This window comes from Schistocerca piceifrons, chromosome 8 (assembly GCF_021461385.2).
Source record: "Schistocerca piceifrons isolate TAMUIC-IGC-003096 chromosome 8, iqSchPice1.1, whole genome shotgun sequence".
Classification (NCBI taxonomy): domain Eukaryota; kingdom Metazoa; phylum Arthropoda; class Insecta; order Orthoptera; family Acrididae; genus Schistocerca; species Schistocerca piceifrons.
Genome location: NC_060145.1, coordinates 266,085,430 through 266,104,688, shown reverse-complemented (window position 1 = coordinate 266,104,688; position 19,259 = coordinate 266,085,430). Strand labels below are relative to the sequence as shown.

The following is a 19,259-nucleotide window of genomic DNA, read 5'->3' as shown; positions in this document are numbered from 1 at the left end:
TAGTAATCTATCCTTTTCATAATACTGCCATTATTCCATCCCAAATTTTCCAATATTTGTTGTTCACAATTGTTAGTTCAAGCTGCTACAATAGTGGGAATAAAATAAGTCTCGGTATCTTTTGAGTGGACAGTATAGTGTAAAAGTCTGATGCTTCAGCCATTTTGCAGGTTACCTTAGTCAGAATTAGGGTTATAAATTTATGTCACGGCACAGTAATAAGCTTAACAGAATTACTGAAACTGATAATGGCCATGGAAGCCAATGGTCATGTGTTTTTGAGTGCAAGATATTTTAACTTACATCTTCATCTAAAGGCACTATCTGATGTGAGCCATCTGTAGTAACAAGCACTGCTGCATGTCTCATGGGGCACACAAGGAACATTTTGTCATTACGTGGGTTGAACTGCACCTGAAAAACAAAAAAGATAAGTAATTACATTGTTTTAAATAGAGGGTTTGCTAAAATAACTGCAACAAGTTCCCTGAAATACACAGTTATATAACACAAGGAATGTGCTAATCATATGGCAATGTCTTATGCCTGAGGCATTAGGCATAAAAGACATGGTTACACATTACCGGTTAAAAGCTGCTTTGCCCCCTAACAAAGTGTGAGCTCTGAAGTTTGCTGGACTGAAAACATACGATGTAAGAGGTCCCTTGATTTGTGACTACTCTCATCACCTTTCAACAGAAAACCACAGCAAGTGTGTAAGTTGCAGTTGATTTGCACCTCTATATGAGTTCTCTACAAGTTTTCAGCACTACAATTTTTTTTATAGAGTTAGATTTTTATGAGTGAACAAGGTTGTAATTTGTTGCCAAGGTTGTTTCTAGTTTAAAAAAGTGGCCAGTGACTAAAATAGTATTTTGTCACAAGTGTGTATCACATGGATGTATGCAATATTGTGAAACATTTATTGACATTTATTTCATATATTCCACATGCGCAATGACTGAATACTGCACATTAATAAGACAAAGAGAAGAAAAGCCTCACTATGGAGCTTACATCTCAGTCAGGCAAATAATATACACTGCAGCAGAGAAACACGTGGAACGGACGAGCATGCCAGAAGCAGAACTTCAAATAAGACATTATTTTTACATAGCAAATGTTTCTGCACTGATCTTAAAATCGTACATCTTTGTGTGTATGGGTGTTGATCAGTAGGGGAATGGTCAGCTATGATGGTTTCTTCAACAATGAACACATTGCCTCGAGAGAATTTTTAATATTACTGTGAGTACATTATGAAATGAAAGTCCATCAGAACAATGATAAACATGTTGTGATTGCTCTGTGAATTTTAAGTTGATGCCTACTGAAACTGAAATTACAAATTTTACAAAATTGCAATCAAGAGAATCTTTAAAAGCAAAAATTGACATGATCAATTACAGTGTTTCAGCGTAGTATAGACAAGGATATACTGGAGTCTTTCACAAACAAATTTCTTTCTCCTTAGTGACTGCAATCTTAGTCACCAGGTACAGTCTGAACAATGTCTGATTTTTGAAGTTGTCTGTGGTGACATCAAGCTGGAGATATCCAGCCTTGGCTCTGTTTGGAGATTTCATGTGCAACTCGAACCCGAGGTCCTCCAGCTCTTCTTTAAGGTGATCATGTTGCACTGTCAGTGTCAGGTTGCGAAGTTCAGCCTTGATTACCTTTCTATGTGCATGCCATAATCATAAAATGGCCACTGGTTGCAGCCACTTCACCCGTCATGTGGCTTTAGTCATCATCATCACAGTTGTGGATGTTGATCCACCCAGTCTTTCCCAGCAGATTTCACAGTAAAGGTTTCCTTGACCTATTGTGACCAGTCTCCAGAAATCTTTGGTACTTGTCTACCTGAATACCTGTTGTGGACTCTGCTCCTTCCGCATGGCAGGTTGTTGGCTGTGCGAATTACATCACCTGCAGTAACTAATGCATCGTCTTTGTCAAGGACTGCAAAGCATCACCTGGGCCATAGTGTTGCGACTCAACACTACTCTCCGTCCTCGATGTGCAGTCAATTTTTGCATGCTTGGCCGCTAAAGCTGACTAGCCTCTCTGGTCCATAACTTTCAATTTGTGTCCCCTGCTGGTGTGTGGAATGCTTGTGGCAGATTTCTTCCTCCTGTCGCCATCTTCTTCTGATGCTGCATTCACCTGGCATTTGCAATGTTTTTGATGTTCCTTGGTGAAGAGAAACTCTTCAGTCTGCTTCATCGTGCCCTCCTGTAGCCTCACCTTCTGGTGGCTCTGTGTGCTCCAGACGTTTGTGGCACTTCTTCCCACATTGCTTGCTATCAAAAAACTGCTCAGTCCACCATTCTCTGACAGTTTCTATCGTTGGTAAGCATCCTCTAACTCCACCATGATGGCAGCAGTTGTCGCTTGAATAAGCTGGAGCTTTTTAGTGCCCTCTGGCGTGCAAGAGTTGAATGGATCTGTCACCTCCATCTCTTCTTGTTTAGCCAAAATCTTCTCCTCTGCTGTTATCATCATAGTTGGAGGATTGGATGGGCCTTCGATGGAGTCAGCTCTAACAGATTGCAATCCGCTATGGTCACTGCTCTGTTAAGAGCATCGCTAAACTCAGGCTGGGCCCATAATATCTTGGGCCTGAGGCTGAGGGATGACTGAGCCATGGGCGACTTGTTCTGTTATTTTACTCTGGGACTCTACACTATGTGTATGTATTTCTAAGTGGATAAGAGTACTGAGTTTGGTTTCTCTTCTGCTCTCATATTATTTTTCAAAATGTTATCTGTTTCATGCTTATGCCTGCCTCCTCCCCCCTTACAATATATTCAACTATTAAAAATTTGATGTTTTCCAATTTATAATTTACAAATTCCAAGTTGTGATATATGAATGACAAGCCATTCTATCCATTTCTACAAACCATGAAACAAAAAATTCTACTGCAGCAGCAATACAAATGAAAAATATAGCACTGTTCTCTTAGATGGGACGTAAGCCATGACAGAGAGGTCAGAAACCATATACGTTAAAGATGAAATGGTGAGTGGTCAATACATGTATAAAAAGCAGACTCTACAATGCAACAGTAGATTGTTTATATAAACAGACTTCCTGCACTGAAAAATAATAGGAAGTTAAAAGCCTTGAAGTCTTCTCAACTTTTAATGTGCCACATCACTCAATAAGTTTGTTTTAGTGTAATACTCTGTCCTCTCAATCACACTTTAGAAACCAAGCTAAGATGCATATCTGCTCCATTTTTTGCATCAGATACATCTTTTGCAACCCGCTATTGAACAAGGCCATTCCTAGAAACAGGAGTGTCATGCAGAAGTTTATTAAGTCAGTGTGTAGACAGGTGAGCAATAATGTGGAATGCAATATGCCCATGAAGAATTATAATTTTGTTTGGTTAGATATTCCCCATCTTCTGCACAGAGTTCAGAAGTAGAGCAAATCATAAATGACCACAGAACCACACTAATTTCCACATCGTGTGATACTTCACCATGTTAAGTACTTCAGTCAAGCAGGGCAATGTACAGTTTGTGGACCCTCCTAGTTTGGATTTTGGTAATCTACTACGTATATGACCTCCAGCTATTAATTCCTCTTTACTCTGTGTAGAGAGAACCTATTCTCCAAAGGCTAGGAATGCTGTGGGAGTTGCAACTACTACATGTAAGTAAGGTCTACTGCACATCCTTTATGTCTCTTTGTGAATGGAGTAGATTTGTTACAGAAACATCTTTCTGGACAAATGGCCAATTATGTCTGTCACAACACAAACAGCAGCACTATTCACTAGACATTTAATAAAACTTGGAACTGTGCCTGATAAATACATAAACAGTCAAGAAATTTAAGGTTGATTGGAATCCACATTTTATCAAAATCACTATTACAAGCAATGAGAGAGGGTGCTACCAACATGATCCAGAGACCAAGCATCAGTCAATAGCATGGTGATCACTGTCTTCCCCCCTTCCAAAATTGGTAATTAAGACGATGTTGATTGCTTTTCTTGACAGCAAGGGCTTGATCCATCAGGAATGTACCCAGCAGTCAAACTATCAATGTAAGAGTTTACAAGGGAGTTTTGAAAAGGCTGCTGCGACACAACCAGTGGCTCAGCTAGAACTGTACCGAAGTGAACAGTTGAAATTCTTCCTCAAAAACACCTGCCCGCAATCCGCATGTACAACTTTTTTGCTTAAAAGTACAGAGACTGTATTTCAGCACCCTCCTTACTTTTTAGATTTGGTGCCAACAGACATCTTGTTGTTTCCTCGGCTTAAAAAAAAACCTGAAATGCTTACACTTCGCAGACGTTAGGGATATACAACAACATGTGATCATGGTGCTTTGAGTGATTCCACAAGAAGCATTTGCTGACTGTTTCCACCAGCTTTACGACTGATGACAAGAGAGTGTTGTAGCTAATGGTGATTACCTTGCAAGCCTTTAAAGGTATCATTTTCTGAGACCATTCACCAAACTTTTCAGATGCACCTTGCACGAGCTGTTATTGGTGAACAATAAAAAGGTGTTGCCACAGCAACTGGAAGTGTAGTCACAAGGTACCTTAGCATACAACAGTTCTAGCAATTCAAATAATCAGGTAGCAATCACTCCATAGCATTTTTTTAATGTCTTCCTGAGTTGACAGACAAAAGAAATGAAGAGTGGCTTTGATGATAGGTGCGGGAAGAAGTAAAATTTTAAATAATGACATAAATGTCTGATTTCTGGGCTTAAAATTCTCTTAAATGGCTCATCCTCAATGTGTGTATTTTTAAATGAGAGTCTAACACTCTGTGATTTAAGAAATTCATTGCACATACTCGCACGTAAAAGGAAATTTACTTTGAAAGTAATGCTTTTCAAATCACCATTCACAATATCTTCCAGCGATCTGCCAGAAATAGTTCATTTCAGCAGTTGCCAGAGTGTGCCAGAAAACAGGCGTTATTGTGTGTGTACATCTACAATGACATAGGAAGCCCATATATCCGTACATGTAAAACATTAAAGAGATCTTAAATTATGTCATTAAACAAACAAGAGTATCCTCTAGGATACTCCAAGAGCATCAGAATTCCGTAAACCATACTAAAATGCATAATTTGGTTTAAAATACAGATTCGTGTGTCCAGATACAAAATGAAGTACGCTTCAACCTGATATTGGGCTTTTCAGTGCGGTTTTCGAGATTTAAATTTTCGTAGAGTACCAGTACTGTATCTGATGTTTGCATCTTTATTATGTCATAACGCCAAACATACCAGAAAATGAAAACATGCAGTTGAAATTCAGTGAACAGTTGAAACTAGCCAATAGTGAGGAATGAAACACTTTTTTTCAAGTAAATTGACTGCCTCAGCAGAAAAGATGATTAAAAGCCAAATTTCTTTAAATTTTGAAAATTTACTGACTGTGATCCAGCAACCATATGCTATTTAATTACAGAACCGTAGTGGCTGTATATACATTCTGTAACCAAATTTCTTTAGCAAACTGACAAAAAAATTTTTCATTGTTCCGCAAGGCGATTAATGCTTGACTGTTAAAAAGGTGGAAATAAAATAAAATCTGAAAACTGAAACTAATAATGTATTTTAGCCTTCCGTAATCATGTGGATGTATTTTAATTCACTTGATAGCTCCAAGCCACAGAATCAATTTTGTTTTCATTTGACGTGAGAGCTGTATTCGGAGAGAAATCAACAAAATCACTAAATGTAAATATGGGTCATGTGAGACTATCCCCCTTCGCACTACAACTCAAGACTGCTCTGCAGATTCTGGTAGCTTGGGCACAACAGAAAAGATTTTCCGGGTAGCATCTGGCTGCTTGCTGCTATTGCCTATATAGCTAACAGTCACACTTCATATAGCTAGAAATGAGAGAAGGCACTGCTCCTATGCGTCTCAACTGCACATGCGCATGAGCCTGCTGGCAACTACTCAAATAAATCTGATGTAAAAAGTTGTGATGTCAAGCTCATCAGAAGCATTTTGTTTTATGAAGCATTGCATAGTCTTCATCCTCAGGCCTTTGACACATTTTGCTGTTGGCAGCCACTTGTGCGAACACTGTGTCCTGTTGTTGTATACGGTGCATTTCCCTTGTAACGTAAGTTTTACTTTCGTTATTTTCTCTTTTTTATGTTTCATTGCTGCAATAGTATTCCCCAGCAGCAGGTTACAGTAAGTCTTTGTTAGATTATTGGTTATTACCAGTCAAAGTTAAAAAAATTAACTGAAAAGCAAAACAATGAAAACCTCCTGGATTTCTAAAAAATTCCCAGGTTTGTCCCAGATGAAAAAATTCCCCAGGTTTTTCCTGGATTTCTCGGCGCGTATACACCCTGTTAGAGCAGCATGAGCAGGGTCCTCCAACCACCTTGGATTTTGACGATCTAACGTGGCAAGTGGACAGAATTGGGCACAACATTCCTCAAGAGGACATCCAACAACTGTCAATTAATGCTACTCCGAATTAGTAGCTGCATAAGGGCAACAGATGGACCAATACATTAATGACTTATTACTCAATTTCTGAAGCTCTTCCTCTCATCCAATTTTTCTCAAATTTTAATCATTTGTTTGTCTGTAAATGTACATCACATCTCCTGGTTTCCGTCTCATTCCGATAGTTTTTGTCGTCTTAGAGTGAACATTCTTTCCTTTTTCTGTTCTCTTTTCATCCTGCTGAAAAAATTCCTAAAATTTAGGTCCAGATTCAACAGTGTTTTCAAACACATGCATACATCAGCCAGGCTCTAGCTATTTTTGCACCAGGAGCAGCTGAGAGGACGGCACTCTCCATCAGTCATTAAAACAATGAGAGTACTCTTTGTTTTCCTTACCTTGAGGATTGGTGACGGAAAACGATACTTCTGGTCACATTCTCCAGACAGAACATCCCAGGTGCAAACATTATTGTCTGTTGAAGCACTAAGCAGCTTATGTCCATTCCTTGACCAACTGAAATGTGCAAAAATAAAAACAGGCCATAACATTATAAGGGGATTTAAAAGATAAACTTTTATAATCTACATTTATGTAGAAAAAATGTAATCTATTAAACAGTGTGTCCCAATAGCGCACTAAGTGATCATATTTGGTTGCATCCGTTCATATACTGCTATGAGCTACACAGTTGAAGGTACAATAAGATTCTATTTTTGAAGAGACTAGATTGTCTTAACTCCAAAAAACACCTTAAACGCACTAAAATACGAGGCTGAAACAGGGTAGTTAAAAACATAAAAAAATGTAAAAGTCTGCTTGTGTGAGAAATCTGTACATGTAACATGGATTTAGAGGTCTGTCATTGTGGTTATCATATAAATATCTAGACATCTCATAAAAGTCTAGTTAACATGTCAAGTGTAGATATCATATAAAAGTCTACATCAGAGTCGGTGTTGTACTTATGTGTTCTGTGCAGCAATGTTGCCAATGCTCACAATGAGGTATGATGGGAAGGAAATGGGTCTGTTTGCTCCTGTGTCTATGCAGCCAACGGGAGAGCAGGAGACAAAATCTTTCGAAGGAATACTGTGGCATTCTCCCATCATTATCTTATTCTCCCATCATTATCTCACAACCTCTGAAACCTTTACACATTCACAAGAAGCAGGCAAATATTTTATTAACTTAATTTAAGCTTAACTGAACCTAGGTGTCGAGCTAAGCCAGTGATCAGACTGTTGTCACAACCAAGTTTTTTTATTTGTTCGCTTTGCCAACTCACAACCAAACAGTTAGGCCTACATTCCAACCTAGCCCAAAACTCGAGCTAATGTACAGTTAAGTTTGTCACCACCCTTCAGCTCCCAATTCCTTGGCTTTGCCAACTCACAACCGAACATTCCAATGTAAGGGTCATTACTACAAAAAGAAATCTTTCTTGTCCCAGCACAATACGTGAAGCAGAAATCTTTACAGGCTATTAAATCTATATAAAAATTATTAAGATATATATTGTAACATACTATACTGACAAAAATTTTATGATGTAATTTTAAAAACTGACCACAGAATGGACTACCCCAGCTCCAGTATGCTCAGTTGTAACGAGTTCAAAATATATTTCTTAAGTAAATATTATTTTCTAACATACATACTTTAACTTAAAAAGAAATTGCAAAAGGGACTACGTTTTACAATATTCTAAACTCATGTCCCAAATTTTATGTTATGTTCACAGACACAAATGCTAATTGCTATAGTCACACCAGAGGGCAGCAGTAGTATTTTTATAATATTGATGAGGACTAGCAAGCAGCCATTTTGTCAAAAGACATTACTGTATGTAGTTGATGACTTGCTTGGGAGAGGAAAGGTTGCTATTAAGGTAAATTTTTGTCCATGGTTATCTTCATTGTGTCACATCTGCGCCCATGACCACTTTACGTTTAGATGTAAAATAACATGTAATCATTTATGAATCAAAGGTATTGTTAATACGTTTAAATTAATTATATAACATATTATTTATAAATTTACTGTAACTGTTTAAATTCAACATTTTAGAAAATCTTTCATGCCCGTAGACATCACATCCATCGATATGGTGTGTCCACAGGTATGACATTCATGTTGATGAATGTAACAAACATTAAGTCAGGCTACAAAACTTTGCACTTTTTCTTACTTTATAATCCATAATTTCTGAGTGTAATACATTACCTTATACTATAAATAAATATGCTTAATTGTAATAAGTCATTGTAAGAGCTAATTTTTTCACTACACTTTATTTACTTTGCATATGATGTAGGACTGCATTATTTTATTACATATTATCAAATAAAAACAATCATATTGAAAATATTTAAGTGGGACCTATGCATGTGTACGTTTTAGACAGGTATCTCACAAAACAAGGAAGGTAATGCTGCTGTGATTGTTACATTTGATGTTATTAATAGGGGTAAAAAGATACTTATAATTCATAAACTTTCAAATTTCAGTCTTTAGGGTATTCAGTAAAAGCATTGTTTTCACGGGATGTGAGACTTCTGAATGCAAAAATAGTTTAGCTTAAAAGTTTAAAATACAATTAATCAAATTTCTGGAATAAATACAAGTCATACCCATAAAAGAAACAAGCGTAAGTGCCTCGGTATGAGGAGAGAAGGGGAAAGGATTAAAAATTACCCACAAAAACATGTGATACAGAATATGAGAGAAAGGAAAAACCTGCAAAAACAAAATATCTGACATAGAAAATAGAGAGAGAAGAAAGATCAGAAGAGAATGGAGAAACAGGACTACAAACACCCTGAAAACAAGGAAAAAAAGACCTGGAGATGCAGAAGAATATACAAATCTCACCTTACAGTCCAGAACCACATGAACATGATCTTTCTGGACGAAGAGTAAACAAGATTTTTGTGGACCAAGTAAAGAAGGAAGCAGAAATCTTTACAGGCTATTAAATCTATATAAAAATTATTCTCCATTCTCTTCTGAAAGAAGGAAGAGATGTGAAAAAGAAAATAAGGAGAAGAAAAGTACATGGTCCAAAAAGTAAAATTATGAAATCAGAGAAAGAGGAAAATAAATATAAAAAGAAAATGGAGAAGTACAAGAAGTATTAAAGGCTTCTCCAGGAGACAGAAGGTACACCACAGAAAATGGTGAACAAAATTGTACAAGGGAAAAAGTCTTTACCACAAGTTACAAGAGCAATATTTTTAGGTTAAGCTATAACAATGGAATGGAAAATAATTTATTGCTTTAATAGTGCTTAAATATAAACTCAACTGTGGTTACAAATAGACTAATAAGTTTGTAACTGAAATTTAAGCTCATTTTTATTTACCAAAGAAAGTACAAGCAATTATCTAATTTATAATCATGTCAGTGTCCCAAAATTTTGTGTCCATGGACCTATACTGTCACATCTGTGGACATGGACAATCTTTACAATTTTTTCTGCCGCAATATGTTTTATTGAACTGGGAAAATTACGCAGTTTCATAACAAGTATTATTGTACCATTTTTAAGAAAATAAACATTTTTAATACATTTCATTTTTTAAAAAATTTTTTGCCAAAAGATTGCTTTTTGTGAGAACAACCGATACCCACCACCTTGAGACATAATTGTAAAAAACAGGCAAGTATTTGTGACAGTGAAAATAATACATTTAATTGCTGCCCATTTCACTTGCAGCAATTTAAGTTGTGGTATTTAGTCCCAACCTAACCACAACATCGCAATTAATGACATGTTAAGGAAAAAACAATCAAATATTTATGACAACAGCTAAGAAGAAAATTGTTTCTACTTTGGAACTAGAAATTCGTTTTCTCCTCTTTCATTGGTTACTTGAAAGTATCATCCTATTGGCTACAGGAAACATGTTTTACCTACCTATGAGCAGCAGACAAACACTGCCATGACTATAACTGGCCCTGACTTGAACTGTTATAGTAGGCTTTCATTTCTTTTTCTGTATCTGGTACAGCCCAGAACCTGCATCGCATGTGCAGGCAACCTGGTTCGTGTCACACGACAGCAAAAGATGCATGACCGAACAAGATATTATTTGTAGCGCATGCGTGCAACTGACTGCGAGAAAGCAGCACTATCGCTGACTCTCTCTCTATTCCTTGAACTAAGAGAGCTTTGGTTTGATGTTAATTATTGTGAAAAGATATAGTCTAGCTTCTGATCTTAATGAATATGGACAAATGTATTACTACTTAAGACAGAAGGCAGTGTTGCGAGACCGCCATCTTTAATTGAAAGGCATTTTCTGATTTCAGGTGAGAATAATAAGCCAATATACCAATTCTCAGCAGCATAAACAAGGAGTGCATTGCATAAATTATTCTCCATCTTACAGTTTCACATTTTAAAATATTTGTGCATGCTTACGAGACATTTCTTTGGACTCTAGAAGCTCCAACTTGCAAGCTCTATACAATCATTAATTTAAAGACTTTTAAACAAATCCTCTTTGATGGACAGACTTCCATAGAAAGGAGAATTGGTTGATTGACTGATTAATTGAGAGGGGTTATGGGACCAAATGGCGAGGTCATCAGTCCCGCAATTCTGAAGTTAGTCACAGAAGAAAGAGGGTCCACTAACAGTGGACAGATCCAGTCAGGGGAGTAAAATTATAAAATAATAAACATTAAAGACACACAGTAAAGGCATAAAAGGTGAGACCAAATCTAAAAACTGGAAAAGAAGTGGTAGCAGACCGAGAAGACTGCAAAAGAAGTTCCAACCACAACCAACCTGTCCCTGCTCCAAGACTAAAGTAAAACCTTATATTCGGAAATAAAAACCACTTTCACAGAGGAAACTGGAGACCAGTTCAACCATCCATGAATTGTCTGCTAATATTAAATTTAAGGGATCTGGAAGATGATACTTAGCATGAAGGGACAAATGAAGGGGACATTCCACCAATATGTGAGATATTGTCAGCCTGGCTCCACAACCACACTGTGCGGGTGGGTTGTTACATAGGAGGAAACAATGGGTGAGCCGGGTATGGTCAATGTGTAAACGGCATAAAATAGTGGACTCCTTCTGAGAGGAGCAGAAGTAAGAGTGCCAAACTGCAGTAGACTCCTTGATCGTGTGGAGTTTATTACTATGAGCAGTAGTGCTCTAGATTGCATTCCACTTTTGTGCAAAGAGAGATTTGACATAGATCTGCATATCAGCATCATGAAAGGAAATGGAGGTAAGTATCTGCTTCTCTAGCCAAATGGTCAGCCAGTTCTTTCCCTGGGATGCCTACATGACTTGGGATCCAGAGAAAGACAACTAACAGGCGGCATGCTCAAGGGCAGAGAGGTCATGGATAGTACAGACCAAAGGGTGATGAGAGGAGCATCGGACGAGAGCCTGCAGGCTGCTCATGGAGTCTGAACAAATTAAAACACTGTAGAGGGAGGCCTGAGAAATAAAAAGGAGGGCCCTGTGAATGGCTAGAAGCTCTGCTGTGAATACACTACATTATCCCAGCAATAAATGGTGTTCAAAGCCAGTCCTAATCGGTGGTCTAGGCACCATCCAAGAGGGTGGCAGTACCGGAGGAAAGACATGGGGTGCAGTCCAGTGAGTGGAGATCTGACAGGGGGAAGTGAGACACAGGCCAACCGTCAATCCCACCCAAGGGCGGGTGTTAGGAGGGAGACATCCGTGGTTGGCAAAGAGCACAGGGTACACAGGATGGTCAGGGAATTGGCGAATGGTGATTGTGCAAGAAACAAGGAGTTGGCTCCGTCGTATGTGTAGAGGGGAAATCCCTGCTTCGGTGAGGAGACTATCAACAGGACTAATGTGAAACACAATAGCCAGATGCACGCCACAATGATGGACAGGGTCAAGCAGTTTCAAAGTGGAAGGAGTTGCTGAGCCATAAACCTGACTACCATAATCTAGTCCGGGCTACATGTAGTCTACAGGTGGCGAATGTGGGGCAGCCCTGTCAGCTTGTTATAAAAAATAAGGCCCAAGAAAGAGGACTGTGCTACAACATCTAGGAGGTGATGGCCTAAATAAATTTCTGGACTGGGGTGTACTGTAGGTCAACGACAAAATGCATAACCCGCATTCTGGAGGGAGAAAGCTGAAATCCATGGGAGGTGGCCCACGCAGAGGCCCATTGGATGCCGCCTTGGAGCTGGCACTAAGCAGATGCTACCGAGTGGGAGCTGCACCAAATGCAAAAATCGTCAACGTACAACACCGGGGTAACCAGAGGCCCACAACTGATGACAATGAGGAAGTGTGTGACACTTAGCACAGAACCCTGTGGGATATCGTTCTCCTGAATCTGAGGGCCGCTGAGGGAAGTGCCAACTTGAGCACGGAAGAGCCGGTGAGATAAAAACTCACACAGATAAAAATCGGAAGGGGATCGTGGAAGCACCAGTCATGGAGGGTTACTAAAATGTGATGGCGCCAAGCCACGTTGTACGCCTTATGTATGTCAAAGAAGAGGTAGACAAGGTGCCGGCAGTGTGTAAAGGCCTGTCAGATGGCTGATTCCAATCTGAGTAAATGGTCAGTTGGAGAGGGTCCTGCCCAGAAGCCACACTGATGCGGGGACAAAAGGCTCCAAGATTTGACTACCCAATATAATCTGAAGCTGACTATCCTCTCAAGCAGTTTACAAAGTACATTCGTCAGGCTAATTGGGTGGTAGTTATCAAGAGACTTTGGGTTCTTCCTGGGGTTAAGGATGGGGATAACTATACTGTCTTGCCATTGTGACGGAAAAGCACCCGAGAGACAAAAGTGGTTGAAGACCCTGAGGAGATGCTGCCCTGGGGTACGCCCAGGTGTTGGATCATCTGGTTGTGGATGGAATCCGGACTTGGGGCCGTGTCTTTGGAAGAGGTAAGAGCCTGCAACAATTCCCATTCAGTGAAGGGCACATTATAGGGCTCAGGGTGGTGGAGGACGAAACAGAGTGGGGTCTGTTCAACTCTGTTTCTGCCAGAGAAAGGTAGTAGGATAGGGAAAGGACGCCGATGCCGTCGCAAAGTGTGTTGCAAGGTGTTCCGTGAGGACCAATGGATCAGTGCACAGAGCAACCTGGAGGTTAAGACGCTGGACAATTGACTGTCGCTGGTGACCCAGAAGGCCATGGAGCTTGGACCAAACTTGCGATGAAGAGGCTTACGTTCCCAGGGAGGAAATATAGTGCTCCCAGAATTCCTTTTTACTACGTTTAATAAGGTTATGAGCCTTAGCATGGAAACGCTTAAAAGCGGGGAGGTTGGTCTGTGAAGGATTTTGCTTAAATTGTTGCAGAGCCCGTTGGCAGTCCTGGACAGCAACAGTGACATCCTCAGTCCTCCACGGTACTGGTCATGACGAGAGGGATCTGTGGATAGGGGGATAGCAGTGCCAGCAGCATGAAGAATAGTGGCAGACACCTTGTACGACTACATCAATGGATTTTGAGAAGGAGCTGTTGAAGTGCACAGTAGACATTTACAAAAGGCCAACTGGCCCTGTGGAATGCCCGACGTGGGGACCTGTCTGCCTGGCGACAGCAGGGGAACGATAGAATCACCGGAAAGTGGTCACTGTCACAAAGGTCATCATGGGTTGACCAATGTAGGGAAGCCATGAGGGCAGGGGAGTCATGAGATCGTTAGCAGAGAAGGTGCCATGAGCGGCACTGAAGGGGGTAGGGGAACCATCATTGAGGAGACACGAACCGAGGTCCGTGATAAGTTGGTCAATTAGGAGACCTCTACCCATTGAAGTAACACTCCCCCACAGTGGGTAGTGGGCATTGAAGCCCCCAAGGAGAAGAAATGGGGGCAGGAGTTGCTGGATTAAGGCAGACAGTTCAGCGTAAGGAAGCGGCCTACCTGGAGGGAGGTAGACATTGCAAATGGTGAGTGCCAGATTCATTTGCACTCTAACCACTATTGCTTCCAAGTTGACATACAGGGGGATCCATTCAATAATGACATCAGAACGAACCAAAGTGCAGACTCCACCAGATGCTACCCTGAGGCTGGCACGGTTCCGAACAGAATGCTTGATAACCACAAAATATTGGGGAGTGATCATCACAGAAATGCGTTTCTTGAAGGGCAAGACAGAACGCAGAATAAGAGAAGACAAGAAGTTGCATTTCCGGTGGGTGATGATAGTATCCATTGCAATTCCACTGGATGATCGTGTGGCGAAAGTCCAAGTTAGACATAAAGAAGCCAAGGAGGAGGTTATGTCCCTCGATCAGCAGCTGTCGCCAACATGGATGGGATGACTTCCATAAATAAAATGTCAATGTCAGAATGCGGCGGGGACATGCTACCTCCAGGGGCACCTTGTCTTGGGACTTACGTTTCTTTTTTTTTTCTTCTCTTTCGGAGGTGGAGGGGGGCAGGGCACAGAGGGAGTACAGGTGTCTGCAAGATCTGGAACCGAAAGAGAGCGGGTGACCTTGAGGCGCACAGACGGTGTGGCTTGTGGCCAAGTGGTGGAAGGAGTCTTCCAGCCTGAGAGACACTGGGGAGAGGGGTCCCAGGAGCAAGCCCAATCACCGGCAGGTGCTGAAGAAGGAGGGCACTTCTTTGGCCAGGGAGGGCAGTGGCGGATTCATATGAGGGGTGTGCGGGACACGCCCACCTCCCCTTGCAGGGCCACCTGCATCACCCCCGCCAGTCAGCCCGCAAGCTATTCATTTGTTTCTTTTGTCAGTAGACTTCGAGTGAATCGAGTTATCAAGTAGTTGTACTTTCCTATGTAGCATGTGCGTCCATGTTATCTTTTTTTTTTTTTAAAAAAATCAGTCTTCTGACTGGTTTGATGGGGCCTGCCACGAATTCCTCTCCTGTGCTAACTTCATCTCAGAGTAGCACTTGCAAACCTCTACATCCTCAATTATTTGCTGGATGTATTCCAGTCTCTGTCTCCCTCTACAGTTCACTCTAGTACCATGAAAGTCATTCTCTGATGTTTTAACAGATGACTTATCATCCTGTCCCTTCTCCTTAACAGTGTTTTCCACATATTCCTTTCCTCTCCAATTCTGCGCAGAACCTCCTCATTCCTTACCTTATCAGTCCATCTAATTTTCAACATTCATCTGTAGCAACACACCTCAAATGCCTCGAATTCTCTTCTGTTTCCCACAGTCCACGTTTCACTACTAAACAATGCTGTACTCCAGATGTACATTCTCAGAAATTTCTTCCTCAAATTAAGGCCGATATTTATTATTAGTAGACTTCTCTTGGCCAGGAATGCCCTTTTTGCCATTGCTAGTCTGCTTTTGATGTCCTCCTTGCTCCATCTGTCATTGGTTATTTTGCTCCCTAGGTAGCAGAATTCCTTAACTTCACCTACTTCGTGACCATCAACCCCAATGTTAAGTTTCTCACTGTTCTCATTTCTACTACTTCTCATTACCTTTGCTTTTCTTTGATTTACTCTCAATTCATATTCTGTACTCATTAGACTGTTCATTCTGTTCAGCAGATCATGTAATTCTTCTTCACTTTCATTCAGGATAGCAATGTCATCAGCAAATCGTATTATTGATATCCTTTCACCTTGAATTTTAATTCCACTCCTGAACCTTTCTTTTATTATCATCATACAGAGTGAACAGGCTACATCCTTGTCTTACACTCTTTTTAATACGAGCACTTTGTTCTTGGTTGTCGTCTCTTACTATTCCCTCTTGGCTGTTGTACATATATATGACCCGTATCTCCCTATAGCTTACCCCTACTGTTTTCAGAATTTCGAACATTTTGCACCATTTTACATTGTTGAATGCTTTTTCCAGGTCAACAAATCCTATTAACGTGTCTTTATTTTTCTTTAGTCTTGCTTCCATTATTACCGGTGACTTGCGCCATAGGGTGGTGGGGTTTCGGGGTCCGCTGGATAGGTCAGGAGTCCACTACACGCAACAAGCGGCTACACGGGTAGCAGGGATTGTGTGGCGTGGGCTGGGCGGTTTTTTAGGTTAGATGGCCTTGGGCAAGTACAGAAAGGGCAACAGCCTCAACGGGTGCGGCAAAGTCAGGACATGCGGGGACCAAGCAGCAATCGGTATTGTAATTGTCAACTGTCGAAGCTGCGTTGGTAAAGTACCGGAACTTCAAGCGCTGATAGAAAGCACCGAAGCTGAAATCGTTATAGGTACAGAAAGCTGGCTTAAGCCAGAGATAAATTCTGCCGAAATTTTTACAAAGGTGCAGACGGTGTTTAGAAAGGATAGATTGAATGCAACCAGTGGTGGAGTGTTCGTCGCTGTTAGTAGTAGTTTATCCTGTAGTGAAGTAGAAGTGGATAGTTCCTGTGAATTATTATGGGTGGAGGTTACACTAAACAACCGAACTAGGTTAATAATTGGCTCCTTTTACCGACCTCCCGACTCAGCAGCATTAGTGGCAGAACAACTGAGAGAAAATTTGGAATACATTTCACATAAATTTTCTCAGCGTGTTATAGTCTTAGGTGGAGATTTAAATTTACCAGATATAGACTGGGACACTCAGATGTTTAGGACGGGTGGTAGGGACAGAGCATCGAGTAACATTATACTGAGTGCACTATCCGAAAATTACCTCAAGCAATTAAACAGAGAACCGACTCGTGGAGATAACATCTTGGACCTACTGATAACAAACAGACCCGAACTTTTCGACTCTGTATGTACAGAACAGGGAATCAGTGATCATAAGGCCGTTGCAGCATCCCTGAGTATGAAAGTTAGTAGGAATATAAAAAAAGGGAGGAAGGTTTATCTGTTTAGCAAGAGTAATAGAAGGCAGATTTCAGACTACCTAACAGATCAAAACGAAAATTTCTGTTCCCACACTGACAATGTTGAGTGTTTATGGAAAAAGTTCAAGGCAATCGTAAAATGCGTTTTAGACAGGTACGTGCCGAGTAAAACTGTGAGGGACGGGAAAAACCCACCGTGGTACAACAGCAAAGTTAGGAAACTACTGCGAAAGCAAAGAGAGCTTCACTCTAAGTTTAAACGCAGCCAAAACCTCTCAGACAAACAGAAGCTAAATGATGTCAAAGTTAGTGTAAGGAGGGCTATGCGTGAAGCGTTCATTGAATTCGAAAGTAAAATTCTATGTACCGACTTGACAGAAAATCCTAGGAAGTTCTGGTCTTACGTTAAATCAGTAAGTGGCTCGAAACAGCATATCCAGACACTACGGGATGATGATGGCATTGAAACAGAGGATGACACGCGTAAAGCTGAAATACTAAACACCTTTTTCCAAAGCTGTTTCACAGAGGAAGACCGCACTGCAGTTCCTTCTCTAAATCCTCGCACAAACGAAAAAATGGCTGACATCGAAATAAGTGTCCTAGGAATAGAAAAGCAACTGGAATCACTCAATAGAGGAAAGTCCACTGGACCTGACGGGATACCAATTCGATTCTACACAGAGTACGCGAAAGAACTTGCCCCCCTTCTAACAGCCGTGTACCGCAAGTCTCTAGAGGAACGGAGGGTTCCAAATGATTGGAAAAGAGCACAGGTAGTCCCAGCCTTCAAGAAGGGTCGTTGAGCAGATGCGCAAAACTATAGACCTATATCTCTGACGTCGATCTCTTGTAGAATTTTAGAACATGTTTTTTGCTCGCGTATCATGTCATTTCTGGAAACCCAGAATCTACTATGTAGGAATAAACATGGATTCCGGAAACAGCGATCGTGTGAGACCCAACTCGCTTTATTTGTTCATGAGACCCAGAAAATATTCGATACAGGCTCCCAGGTAGATGCTATTTTTCTTGACTTCCGGAAGGCGTTCGATACAGTTCCGCACTGTCGCCTGATAAACAAAGTAAGAGCCTACGGAATATCAGACCAGCTGTGTGGCTGGAGTGAAGAGTTTTTAGCAAACAGAACACAGCATGTTGTTATCAATGGAGAGACGTCTACAGACGTTAAAGTAACCTCTGGCGTGCCACAGGGGAGTGTTATGGGACCATTGCTTTTCACAATAGATATAAATGACCTAGTAGATAGTGTCGGAAGTTCCATGCGGCTTTTCGCGGATGATGCTGTAGTATACAGAGAAGTTGCAGCATTAGAAAATTGTAGCGAAATGCAGGAAGATCTGCAGCAGATAGACACTTGGTGCAGGGAGTGGCAACTGACCCTTAACATAGACAAATGTAATGTATTGCGAATACATAGAAAGAAGGATCCTTTATTGTATGATTATATGATAGCGGAAGAAACACTGGTAGCAGTTACTTCTGTAAAATATCTGGGAGTATGCGTGCGGAACGATTTGAAGTGGAATGATCATATAAAATTAATTGTTGGTAAGGCGGGTACCAGGTTGAGATTCATTGGGAGAGTGCTTAGAAAATGAAGTCCATCAACAAAGGAGGTGGCTTACAAAACACTCGTTCGACCTATACTTGAGTATTGCTCATCAGTGTGGGATCCGTACCAGATCGGTCTGACGGAGGAGATAGAGAAGATCCAAAGAAGAGCGGCGCGTTTCGTCACAGGGTTATTTGGTAACCGTGATAGCGTTACGGAGATGTTTAATAAACTCAAGTGGCAGACTCCGCAAGAGAGGCGCTCTGCATCGCGGTGTAGCTTGCTCGCCAGGTTTCGAGAGGGTGCGTTTCTGGATGAGGTATCGAATATATTGCTTCCACCTACTTATACCTCCCGAGGAGATCACGAATGTAAAATTAGAGAGATTAGAGTGCGCATGGAGGCTTTCAGACAGTCGTTCTTCCCGCGAACCATATGCGACTGGAA

At 40.9% G+C, this 19,259-nt stretch overlaps 1 protein-coding gene across 1 annotated transcript in view; it reads right to left on the bottom strand.

Annotated features, from left to right (window-relative positions):
- Window positions 1-19,259, bottom strand: part of LOC124712005 (retinoblastoma-binding protein 5 homolog) — a 69,257-nt gene that overhangs the window by 35,351 nt on the left and 14,647 nt on the right. The window contains exons 4-5 of the mRNA XM_047242292.1: window positions 6,858-6,975; window positions 304-414 (exon numbers count right to left, since the gene is read on the bottom strand). Coding sequence (XP_047098248.1) covers window positions 304-414; window positions 6,858-6,975 — 229 coding nt within the window. The remainder of the gene's footprint in view (window positions 1-303; window positions 415-6,857; window positions 6,976-19,259) is intronic.